Below are 12,653 nucleotides of genomic sequence, written 5' to 3'. Positions count from 1 at the left end.
GGCCTAAAATGGGCCCCAGCATCAAATGGGCCCTCACAGGCCTGAAATGGGCCCCTCTCATGCCTCAAATAGGTCCTCTAGGGCCTGAAATGGGCCCTCTATGGCCTGAAATGGACCCTCTCAGGCCTGACATTAGCCCTCTCAGACCTGAAATGGGCCCCTCTCAGGCCTCAAATAGGTCCTCTAGGGCCTGAAATGGGCCCCCTCAGCCCTCAAACGGGCCCTTTCTGGCCTCAAACGGGCCCTCTCTAGCCCCAAACAGGCCCTCTAGGGCATGGAATGGGCCTTCTCAAGCTTGAAATGGGCCCCCTCAGGCCTGAAATGGGCCCCTCTCAGGCCTGAAATGGGCCCTATCAGGCCTCAAACATGCCCTCTAGGGCCTGAAATGGCCCCTTCAGGCCTGAAATGGGCCCTCTCAGGTCTGAAATGGGGCCCTCTCAGGCCTCAAACAGGCCCTCTAGGGCCTGAAATGGGCCCTCTCAAGCTTCAAATGGCCCCTTCAGGCCTGAAATGGGCCCTCACAGACCTGAAATGGGCCCGCTCAGGCCTGAAATGGCCCTCTCATGCCATGGAACGGGCCCTCCTAGGCCTTGGATTAGTTCAATCGGGTCTTGGATGTATGTACAGTGTACACTCTTAATTCATAAAATGGGACTATAAATCCTAAAGGGCTATCAGGCCTGAATACTGTTTTTCAGTCCTATGACGGACCTTGACATTATGTTATGATAAAAAAATGTCAGGCTGCATAACGTTACAGTTCGAATCGACGGTGGGCCCCTAGGATAAGAGACGGGGGTGAGACCTCACCCCTTTCACCCCCCCTGGCTGCGCCACTGATGAGCATCTACGGGATGCTAAAAACAAGACCAAAAACACCCCTCTCGGAGACCATGTCAACCTCAACCACCCATCATGTAGTATATCGTCATCCTCATTCAAAATTAGCATAGAGAGAGTATGTAAAGATGTGGCTGATCTGAAAATAGCAGAATCTGTTGAAATAAGAAACCAAAAACCATGCCTAAACACACAAACCTCATCCTGGCCCCTTCTCCATCCCCCTCCCTACACTCCCACATAGGCAATGTTCTATGCTTGGCCTTCCGTCCTCTTTTTTTGTCAGCATGTCTCTATTGGCTTATCCATTCTTTTTATTTGTCTCACCTGAAGTACTTGTACTTGTTAGGTGCGTCTTTCATCGCCATTTGTACTACATAATTCGATTTAGGGTAGACGCAGTTGACAGCGTCCCCCCCCCACTCGTACACCACCTCAGCGAGCTCTACACTGGTGTCATGTTTACTCTGCGGTGTGTATGTATTAGTTGTACGCACCTGAAGCATGTGTAATTAAGTGTATGAATGCATCTTATCCTGTCAATCACTCTGCATAGGTTATGCATTTTCGCGAGTTTGGCGTGCTGCACAAATAACATATGCCTGTGTTACTTTTAGGTATTGTGTAGCATTGACAATATTTATCCAATTATTATTCAGTGATATTGTATTCATTGTATTGTACGCTGTTAAAATTTATTATAGGTATGACCTGACTGTAATTTGTTAGCCAGAGATCTCACAAAAATGTTGCACGCTATTTTGAAAGGATTTGAATTTGCTCGTCGACAATTCTGAAAATGTACATTCTGAAGACGACGCAAGTCGAAATATATCATAATACTTTTTGGACTTATTTTAATATCATTTCATTGTATCATGAGCATAAGGTCATTTTCTACCATCATAATATTCATAATTATGCTCAAACTAGCCATAGCTCACCTCCAACGAATCGTGCAATAATTAGCACGTGATTTAATTTTTCGACATATTTTTTTTTTTAGCAATCATCAGGCAACAATTCCTCATTCGGTCATGTGATTTTGGAGACCATGGATGAGTTTCAGCCACCGAATCTGTGGAAGAGACATGCAGCCCTCCTTGCCATCCGCGCCGGAAAGACCAACCAGGAAATTTCGGAGTTCTTCGACATCAGCGTACGGATGGTGCAGACTGTCAGGAAGGAGCTAGAGGATTCCGGGTGGGACTTTGAGATCACTGCAGCAAGAAAAGGTCACAATCGGCGGTCTGATGCTGTCAGAACACCAGATTTCATCCACCAAGTCCAGGAACTCATCAACGCAGACCCCGGCAAGTCCATGCGCGCCATTGCACGAGAGGTTGGCGTGGATGAGAAGGTGGTGAGGCTGGTGGTCCACGAGGACATCCGGTACTCGTCTTACAAGATGCAGAAGGGTCAGTTTCTGTCCCAAGCAACGCAGGAAAAGCGGCTCAAGCATGCCAACAAGCTCATCAACAAGCTCAAACATCCACTGGAGCCCAACATGATGTGGTTCTTCTCTGGCGAGAAGAACTTCTGTCAAGACCAGAAGCTGAACTCGCAGAACAATCGGTGGTTGGCTGTATCTCCCAAGGACGTTCCAAGAGTCATGCAGACCAAGTTCCCAGCAACCATCATGGTCTTCGGCGTCGTAAGCAGCGAGGGTGACGTCATGCCACCCCACTTCTTCGCTGAGGGCCTCAGGCTGGACACCAACGGGTACATCCGAGTTCTGAGTGTTCCACTGACCGGCCAAGGGTCAGGACGTGTGCGGCCCCGCTCCGCCCGCCCGGTGACCCCGTGACCCCGACCCGGTGTTTGTGCGGTCAGCGGCCAGGGCTCAGCCGTCCAGCCCGGCGGTGAGGGGATCTAGTGCGGACTAGTGCGTGGCGCGGCGGCGGGTGATTGAAGCAAAAATGCCGGAACTCAGTGATTTGAAGGCGGGACTTCTTGCCATGCTTGGCGATGCGGAGATTCGCGCAACACTGAGGGAGCTCTTCGGCCTTGAAGAGAAAGAGAAGGAGATCCGAGAGCTAAAGGAGGAGGTGGCGGCCAGCAAGCTGGTGATCTCCCAGCAGGAGGAGCGTCTTGCCGACCTCGAGCAGTATTCGCGGCGGAACTGCTTGAACTTTACAGGGGTGCCGGAATCGAGAGATGAAAATACTGTGCAACTCGCTATCGACCTTGCCAAGATGGCTAACGTCAAGTTAGAACGGGCGGATATCGACAGGGCACACCGCGTCGGCAGACCCAGGGAGGCTGCCCCAAACCAGCCAGCCCCGTCGCCTCGCACCCTGGTCGTAAAGTACGTCTCGTACTTAAAGCGTGAAGCTGTATGGTTTGGTCGGAAGCAGCTGAGGCAGGCTAAGCCGCCGCGGAGTTCTGGTCTGACCGACGGAGCAACCAAGGAGGTATTCGTGCAAGAGAACCTGACTCGCAAGAACCAAGAGATCATGTATCTTGCGCGGCAGCTGAAGCGGGCCGGGAAGCTGTGGGCGGTTTGGTCGGACGGCTGTGTACTGAAGGTTAAGCAGTCCCAGCAGTCGGCGACGGTGAGGCTGAGGTGCAAGACTGATCTCCGTCGATTCGAGTAGCAGTTACGCCGTCGGAGATCGCGAGGTAGCTCTTCCAGCTTGACTGCCAGCTGGGTGCCCGCCCGTGGTCGGTGCCGACGGCCGGCTGCCCGCCTACCGTCCCTGCTCGTTGTCGACGTCGTGGTCGGTGCCGGCGGCCGGCTGCCCACCTGCTGAGCCCCGCTGTCTACGTCTCCGTCGACGCCGTGGTCGGTGCCGACGACCGGCTGCCCGCCTGCCGTTCCCGCTCGTCTCTGCCGGCACTGTGTTCGGTGCCGACGGCGGCGGCTGTCCGTCTGTCGTCCCCGGTCGTCTCTGCCGGCGCCATGGTCGTCGGTGCCGGCGGCCGGCTGCCCACCTGCTGAGCCCCGCTGTCTACGCCTCCGTCGACGCCATGGTCGGTGCCGACGGCCGGCTGCCCACCTGCTGAGCCCCGCTGTCTCCGTCTCCGTCGACGCCGTGGTCAGTGCCGACGGCCGGCTGCCCGCCTGCCGTTCCCGCTCTCTACGTCTCCACCTGCTGAGCCCCGCTATCTACGTCTCCGTCGACGCCGTGGTCGGTGCCGACGGCCGGCTGCCCGCCTGCTGTTCCCGCTCGTCTCTGCCGGCACTGTGTTCGGTGCCGACGGCGGCAGCCCGCCTGCTGAGCCCCGCTGTCTACGCCTCCGTCGACGCCGTGGTCGGGCCGACGGCCGGCTGCCCGCCTGCCGTTCCCGCTGTCTACGTCTCCACCTGCTGAGCCCCGCTGTCTCCGTCTCCGTCGACGCCGTGGTCGGTGCCGACGGCCGGCTGCCCATCTGCTGAGCCCCGCTGTCTACGTCTCCGTCGACGCCGTGGTCGGTGCCGACGGCCGGCTGCCCGCCTGCTGTTCCCGCTCGTCTCTGCCGTCACTGTGTTCGGTGCCGACGGCCGGCTGCCCGCCTGCCGTTCCCGCTCGTCTCTGCCGGCGCTGTGTTCGGTGCCGACGGCGGCGGCTGTCCGTCTGTCATCCCCGGTCGTCTGCCAGCGCCATGGTCGTCGGTGCCGGCGGCCGGCTGCCCACCTGCTGAGCCCCGATGTCTCCGTCTCCGTCGACGCCGTGGTCGGTGCCGGCGGCCGGCGGCCCGCCTGCCGTTCCCGCTCGTCTCTGCCGTCACTGTGTTCGGTGCCGACGGCCGGCTGCCCGCCTGCCGTTCCCGCTCGTCTCTGCCGGCGCTGTGTTCGGTGCCGACGGCGGCGGCCCGCCTGCTGAGCCCCGCTGTCTACGTCTCCGTCGACGCCGTGGTCGGGCCGACGGCCAGCTGCCCACCTGCTGAGCCCCGCTGTCTCCGTCTCCGTCGACGCCGTCGTTGGTGCCGACGGCCGTCTGCCCGCCTGCCGTTCCCGCTCGTCTCTGCCGTCACTGTGTTCGGTGCCGACGGCCGGCTGCCCGCCTGCCGTTCCCGCTCGTCTCTGCCGGCACTGTGTTCGATGCCGACGGCGGCAGCCCGCCTGCTGAGCCCCGCTGTCTACGCCTCCGTCGACGCCGTGGTCGGGCCGACGGCCGGTTGCCCGCCTGCCGTTCCCACTGTCTACGTCTCCACCTGCTGAGCCCCGCTGTCTCCGTCTCCGTCGACGCCGTGGTCGGTGCCGACGGCCGGCTGCCCACCTGCTGAGCCCCGCTGTCTACGTCTCCGTCGACGCCGTGGTCGTTACCGACGGCCGGCTGCCCGCCTGCTGTTCCCGCTCGTCTCTGCCGGCACTGTGTTCGGTGCCGACGGCGGCGGCCCGCCTGCTGAGCCCCGCTGTCTACGCCTCCGTCGACGCCGTGGTCGGGCCGGCGGCCGGCTGCCCGCCTGCCGTTCCCGCTGTCTACGTCTCCACCTGCTGAGCCCCGCTGTCTCCGTCTCCGTCGACGCCGTGGTCGGTGCCGACGGCCGGCTGCCCACCTGCTGAGCCCCGCTGTCTACGTCTCCGTCGACGCCGTGGTCGGTGCCGACGGCCGGCTGCCCACCTGCTGAGCCCCGCTGTCTCCGTCTCCGTCGACGCCGTGGTCGGTGCCGACGGCCGGCTGCCCGCCTGCCGTTCCCGCTCGTCTCTGCCGTCACTGTGTTCGGTGCCGACGGCCGGCTGCCCGCCTGCCGTTCCCGCTCGTCTCTGCCGGCACTGTGTTCGGTGCCGACGGTGGCAGCCCGCCTGCTGAGCCCCGCTGTCTACGCCTCCGTCGACGCCGTGGTCGGGCCGACGGCCGGCTGCCCGCCTGCCGTTCCCGCTGTCTACGTCTCCACCTGCTGAGCCCCGCTGTCTCCGTCTCCGTCGACGCCGTGGTCGGTGCCGACGGCCGGCTGCCCACCTGCTGAGCCCCGCTGTCTACGTCTCCGTCGACGCCGTGGTCGGTGCCGACGGCCGGCTGCCCGCCTGCTGAGCCCCGCTGTCTACGTCTCCGTCGACGCCGTGGTCAGGCCGACGGCCGGCTGCCCACCTGCTGAGCCCCGCTGTCTACGTCTCCGTCGACGCCGTGGTCGGTGCCGACGGCCGGCTGCCCGCCTGCCGTTCCCGCTCGTCTCTGCCAGCACTGTGTTCGGTGCCGACGGCGGCAGCCCGCCTGCTGAGCCCCGCTGTCTACGCCTCCGTGGACGCCGTGGTCGGGCCGACGGCCGGCTGCCCGCCTGCCGTTCCCGCTGTCTACGTCTCCACCTGCTGAGCCCCGCTGTCTACGTCTCCGTCGACGCCGTGGTCGGTGCCGACGGCCGGCTGCCCGCCTGCTGTTCCCGCTCGTCTCTGCCGGCGCTGTGTTCGGTGCCGACGGCGGCGGCTGTCCGTCTGTCATCCCCGGTCGTCTGTCTGCGCCATGGTCGTCGGTGCCGGCGGCCGGCTGCCTGGCTGCCGTCCCTGCTCGTTGTCGGCGTCGTGGCCGGCTGCCTGCGCCGTTGGCGGTGCCGGCGGCCGGCTGTCTGCCCGCCTGACGTCCACGGTCGTCGGTCCTCAGACGGGCGACTGACGTCCTCGCTCGTCTCTGGTCGTCGCTCGTCTCCGTCGACGCTGGTTTGGTGGTCGGCGTGTAGTGGGCGGTACAGGTGATCAAGTGTTTGGGTACTATTGCCTTGTGCTTGGGGCTTCCGAGGGGAGGGAGAGCTGGGGTTTGGATGCGACGGGGGGGGGGGGCTGTTTGGATCTGGGATTACGACCGGGCTTCCGGGGTGGCGGCTGGGGGATGGGGATGGGGGGGGGGGGGGGGTCGGGGCGTCGGCTTGGGTTTGTTAAACTCTTCGTGTGACGTAAGGTACTCTTTTAAGTGTCAGCAGTGAATGCAAATAGTTTTAGAGTTCAGATGTATTTATCCATGTGTATTCTTTCTGCTACGTTCTGCTTTGCCATTTGTTTTGTTTTTGTTTTTGTCAGTTTCCGTAAGTTTAAATCGTTTAATTTTACCGTCTATCTGAGTTATTTTGTTATATGCATTGTTTGGTCTTGTTGTTTGATTGTTTTTTATGTGAATGTTCTGTTTATCGCCCGTCGCCGCGCCACCGACATCTGCTGAGCGTCATTTCACTTTCTTCAGGTCCCGGGTGCCGGGCTGCTTCAGTTGGGTCGGCGGCGTCTACACCAGACACGTCAACACATTCTAGATCTTCAAGCGGAAGCCACAACAACCACATCATCGTATCACACGTAAATATAAATTCCATCACATCTCGCTGCCGACTTGACGAGCTATCCTACTTTTCCTCTCTTCACGAGATCGACATACTGGGACTTTCTGAGACAAAGCTTGACGACACAGTACACCCTTCTCTTTACACCCTTGACAACTTTCATGACCCATTGACTAAACATAGGAATAGAAATGGGGGAGGGGTGGCTATGTACGTTCGCAGTAATATTCCGGTTAAACGACTCTTTCATCTCGAACATCACGACTATGAATGGATTTGGTGTCTGATAAAATTAGGTAAATTTAGTGTAATAGTGTGCACAGTATACCTTCCTCCGAATATGACCGCACCACAGCATACTAATTTCTTAGAAAACTTAAACGAATCCATAACCCTAGCTCAAGTCCACTCACCAGACAATATTGTTATTTTGGGAGATTTTAATGCTGGAAACACATATCTCAACTCAGACTTATTTAACCATAGCCCCGTAACACCATTTGAAATTACCCTACAGGATGAACTTTATTCACTCAACCTCAAGCAGCTCATTAATCAACCCACACGTTATGCAGACACCAGTGTTACCAATTTACGCGATCTTCTTATAGTATCAAACCCAGAAATGGTCCTTGACAGTGGTACACTTCCTCCTTTTTCAAAAATTGATCATTTACCAATATTTGCCTGTCTTAACATAAGTCGCCCCTCCAGCGTAACATATTCCATTAAACTATGGGACTACAGACATATGGACGCAGACAAACTGACACGACTTTTGATGGACACTGACTGGGACAGACTTTTGGACTGTGACTTGGACGACGCAGCATATAACTTGACTGACGCTCTATTAACTGCAGCCAAAGCAGCCATTCCAAGTCGGAAAATTACAATAAAATCTCACGACAAACCATGGCTTACCATTGAACTTAAACGAGAAATACGCAAGCGGAATAGGCTTTTCAACATAGCAAAAAGACGTAACACGGACGATGACTGGGAACGATGGAGACGACAGCGAAACAAGACCACAGAGACAAACCAAAGACTTAAAAATAGACACATACAAAACCAAATTGACAAACTTCTTGACCATAAAAAGGACCCACGATCATATTACAAAATTTTAAACAGTATTATCGGAAAAAGGACTCATCGTAGCATGCCACCGCTTATAAATCAAGACGGCATACCAATCTCAGACGACTTTGACAAAGCGACAATCTTAAATGACCACTTTGCATCCCAGACTCGACTAGACACACACAACTTGCAAATGCCTGAAATCCCTATTCCTGTTCCCCCTATTCCTCCGCTAACGGATGTCCAAGTCACCGAGCCCGAAGTTATCAAAATTCTAAATTCCTTAGACATCAACAAGGCAACAGGCCCGGACAAAATTCCTAACAAATTATTAAAAATGTGTGCACTTTTACTTGCTGAACCTCTGTCCAAACTCTTTAACAAATCACTTCAACTAGGAAGGTTCCCCTCACTTTGGAAAAAAGCCTGTGTCACTCCAATCTTCAAGCAAAAGGGATCTAGCTCAGATCCAACAAACTATCGTCCTATTAGTCTTCTTCCCAATCTCTCTAAAATTCTCGAAAAAATCGTTTTTTCCAAGATATATTCTCATTTGAATGGAAACAACTTACTTTCAGAAAAACAAAGTGGATATCGTCCGGGCCATAGCACACAAATTCAGCTCTTGTATCTAACTCACCAGCTATACTCTGCTCTAAACAAAAGTCAAAACTTTACAGCTATCTATCTTGACATCTCGAAATATTTTGATAAAATTTGGCATGATGGACTCCTTTTAAAATGCAAAATCGAGTGCAATATTTCCGGTTCTCTGCTAGCCTGGCTTAACTCTTACCATACAGATCGCGAACAGGTTGTTCGTGTTGGAGACAGTCTATCATCATCCCAAAAAAATACTATCCGGTTGCCCCCAGGGTTCGGTGCTTGGACCTCTTCTGGCCTTAATTTACCTCAACGATCTATCAAACAAGACCAAAAATGACGCTCTCTTTTACGCTGACGACACTTCACTTTACTCTTCCCATCCCCACGACAGTCAGGATCATAGACGCTCCTTGCAGAACGACCTGGACGAGATTAAACGATATGGGACTGACTGGGCCATCACCTTCAACGCTAAAAAGACACTACAACAGACATTTACAAACCGACGAGACAGCTGTCCTCCAGCACTCACATTTGACGGGCAGGACATACCGACCGTGACAAGTCATAAACATCTCGGACTGACACTCTCGACGGACCTTCACTTTCGCGCACACATCAATAACGTCATTCGGACAATTAACATTCTCCTAGGACCGATATATCCCGTGGCTAAGCTTCTTCCTAGACCAGTCTTGAACAACATTTACTCTACCTATATAACACCTCATTTCGACTATTGTGATATTGTTTACGACGGACATTTGACATCAACTGACGCCATCCGACTCCAGACGCTTCAGAACCGCTGTGCCAGACTTGTAACAGGGACGCTTTATCGAACACCAACTACCGCATTACTTACCGAACTAGGATGGGAACGACTTGAGACAAGACGATTAATTCATAAGCTTCTATTCTTTCACAGACTTTACTTCAATCATCCTCCTCTCCCTTCATACATTAAAGACATATTGACAGAAACCAGACAAGACGCCACGGGACTTAGACTTCGCAATGCTCAATCTCTTACTTTCCCCCCTACCAATCTCACTTCTTTCTATAGAGCCTTTTTTCCTTCGACAATAAGACTCTGGAATACTCTCCCAGACACATTGCGTAACACCTCATCCCGCTCCGCTTTTGCTCGTCAAGTCTGGCAGCGATTTGGGGCACCAGAGCCACCCACTTTCTTTTCTTTCGGCAACAAAACGCGTAACACACTACACACACGATTGAGAGTGGGCATGACGACTCTCAAGGCACACCTGTTCAATATACAACACCCCAACACACCCAGCCCAGTATGTGCTTGCGGTTATCACGATGAGAACACAACTCACTTCATACTCTGGTGCCCACTTTACCATACACAAAGAGTAAAACTTATAAATGCAGTTCGAATCATCACTCCAAATTTTGACAATTTCTCAGCAAAATTAAAACTTGATACCCTTCTCTTTGCAAAAGACTTAAACAAGCATCAAGGCACACAAATCACCCATCACCTTCAGACATTTATTGTAGAGACAAATCGGTTTACCAATACAACATAACTGTTTAGTTAGTGCATTTAAGTACCATTGATATTAATGCAACACACTGCTTACATAACACTACACTACATTACAAAACACAAAACATGACACTATGACGCAAGCTGGCCCGATTGGAGTCGTCCGTCGCCTGGGGCCGGGTACTGTCTGCTTTTTTGGCTCGGCGGGTTTCGGGCGGGGTCGACGCTTTCTGATACTTTGGTTTGGTCATGTGTTCTTTGTTTAACTTAATTGGAGAGGCGCCTTTGATTTAAGCTTTTTGCTTTTGCGCCAATCCTCTATTGTTTTGTTCGTTGTTCTTGTTTACATATGGAAAAAATACAATGAACTGAACTGAACTGAACTGAACTGAGTGAAGTCGTGAAGCCCTGGATCGATCAGGTGGCTGCTGGGAGGCCGTTCGTGTGGCAGCAGGACTCGGCACCATGCCACACTAGCCGGAAGACCCAGGCATGGCTGTCGGACAACTTCACCGATCATACCGGACCAGGCATCTGGCCGCCCAGCTCGCCCGACTGCAACCCGCTGGACTTCTTTGTATGGGGCGCAGTGGAACGAGAGACTAACAAGTCCTGCTGCAACAACAAGAGCGAGCTAAAGGCCAGGATCACCAGAGCCTTCGGGGATTTGTCGCGGGAGGCGGTGACGATGGCCTGCGGCAGGTTCAGGCGCCGCCTGGAAGCAGTCGTCAACGCTGGTGGCGGCTTCATCGAGTAGTCCTGTAGCTCATGCAAAGGAGTGTATGTGTACGAAGTTTGATGAATATATCTCTAAAACTGTGCTCACAGCGTCATTTTTAAATTAGCGTTGCAACGGCGCACGAATACCGTCCGCACCCTGTATATGTGCATAACCATCATGATGTTATTCCTCACGACGCTTAACTCTTTGAAATAGGGGAGCATTCATTCTGGCCAGGGTTCATAATGTCCAGGGTACGTTATGCCCAGTGTCGAAATGGCCAGTGCCTTAAATGGGCCAGAGTTCATAATGTCCAGGGATTGCATGGTCCAAATGCGGCCAACTGGCTGCAGATAGGGTATATTCAAAGAGGCCAGGGTTCATAATGTCCAGGGCACGATGTGTCCAGTGTTCGAAATGGCCAGGGTTCATAATGTCCAGGGCACGATGTGTCCAGTGTTAAAAATGGCCAGTGCCTTGAATGGGCCAGAGTTCATAGTGTCCAGGGATTACATAGTCACTGAAAGTGACGTCATTATGTAAAAAACACGGAACCAGCTCAATGCGAAGCAGTGCAGTGCCGAAGGCAATGCCTTAGGAGAGATTACAGGCAATAGTAAATCAAATATTTTTAGGTTAAGTGGTTATGTATCTGGCTTCAGGCCGAAGGCCTGAAGCCTGATGCATAACCACTTAACCTAAAAATATTTGATTTACTATTGCTTGCAATCTATTCATGCGAGATATTATTTCCTTATCCCCGGTAGGCAAACATCATTACCTTAGGTTAGGTTAGGTTAGGTTAGGTTAGGTTAGGTTAGGTTATTTTAGGTTAGGTTAGGATAGGTTAGGTTTGGTTGGGTTGGGTGGACTATGTAATCCCTGGACACTATGAACTCTGGCCCATTCAAGGCACTGGCCATTTTGAACACTGGACATATCGTGCCCTGGACATTATGAACCCTGGCCATTTCGAACACTGGACACATCGTGCCCTGGACATTATGAACCCTGGCCATTTCGAGCACTGGACACATCGTGCCCTGGACATTATGAACCCTGGCCTCTTTGAATTTACCCTATCTGCAGCCAGTTGGCCACATTTGGACCATGTAATCCCTGGACAATATGAACACTGGCCAATTCAAGGCACTGGCCATTTCGAGCACTGGACACATCATGCCCTGGACATTATGAACCCTGGCCTAAATAATACGCACCCTTGAAATATTTGTGCCATTGAAAAATTTGAAACGTCATGTAATTATCCTGGAAAAACTGTAGAAAAAAAACTAATTTTATTGACCTCGAGGTCACCGATAAGTAATACCGTAACTGTAGGTCACGTCAGATATCAGCTGCAGATATTGGGTCAAAAATGGTCAGGTCGAAGTAAAAATATCGACATTTAGCGGTTTACTCTTCGCGCTAAGTCGCCGCCAGATACGTCACTTCAAGCTCACGTTTGGTTTACCTGCACACTGATACATTGATGCCAAAGATACCTTGTGGGCACCAGACCTGTACTTGATTTGGCTCAAGTCAATGCTAGGTCAGACTACGTCACAAATGATCGCATTAAAGGAACTATCCCACCTTCTAAAATGTTAAAACCAGTTAAATTGTGCCCGACTTTATAGATTGGATGACCAGGAACACGGTTCTGGCGTTTATTTTTCATAAAACATCTTAGGC

General features: G+C 53.3%; 1 protein-coding gene across 1 annotated transcript; it reads left to right on the top strand.

Moving 5' to 3' along the window:
* The first annotated feature begins 1,801 nt into the window (after positions 1 to 1,801).
* LOC122388688 lies at positions 1,802 to 11,111 on the top strand. The gene is made up of 2 exons (XM_043379990.1): positions 1,802 to 2,575; positions 10,626 to 11,111. The coding sequence occupies exons 1-2, from the start codon at positions 1,895 to 1,897 to the stop codon at positions 10,992 to 10,994; spliced, it is 1,050 nt and encodes a 349-aa protein (XP_043235925.1). The 5' UTR covers positions 1,802 to 1,894; the 3' UTR covers positions 10,995 to 11,111.
* Positions 11,112 to 12,653: the final 1,542 nt, after the last annotated feature.

This window comes from Amphibalanus amphitrite, unplaced genomic scaffold (genome assembly GCF_019059575.1).
Source record: "Amphibalanus amphitrite isolate SeventyFive unplaced genomic scaffold, NRLGWU_Aamphi_draft 000331F_arrow, whole genome shotgun sequence".
NCBI classification, from domain to species: Eukaryota; Metazoa; Arthropoda; class Thecostraca; order Balanomorpha; family Balanidae; genus Amphibalanus; species Amphibalanus amphitrite.
This window is presented reverse-complemented; position numbering and strand designations above follow the sequence as displayed.

Excerpts from the sequence above, each read along its gene's own strand:
- LOC122388688 (XM_043379990.1), top strand. The coding sequence starts at position 1,895 with ATGGATGAGTTTCAGCCACCGAATCTGTGGAAGAGACATGCAGCCCTC. Across the intron at positions 2,576-10,625 it reads CCAACGGGTACATCCGAGTT|CTGAGTGAAGTCGTGAAGCC; the intron begins CTGAGTGTTCCA and ends AACTGAACTGAA.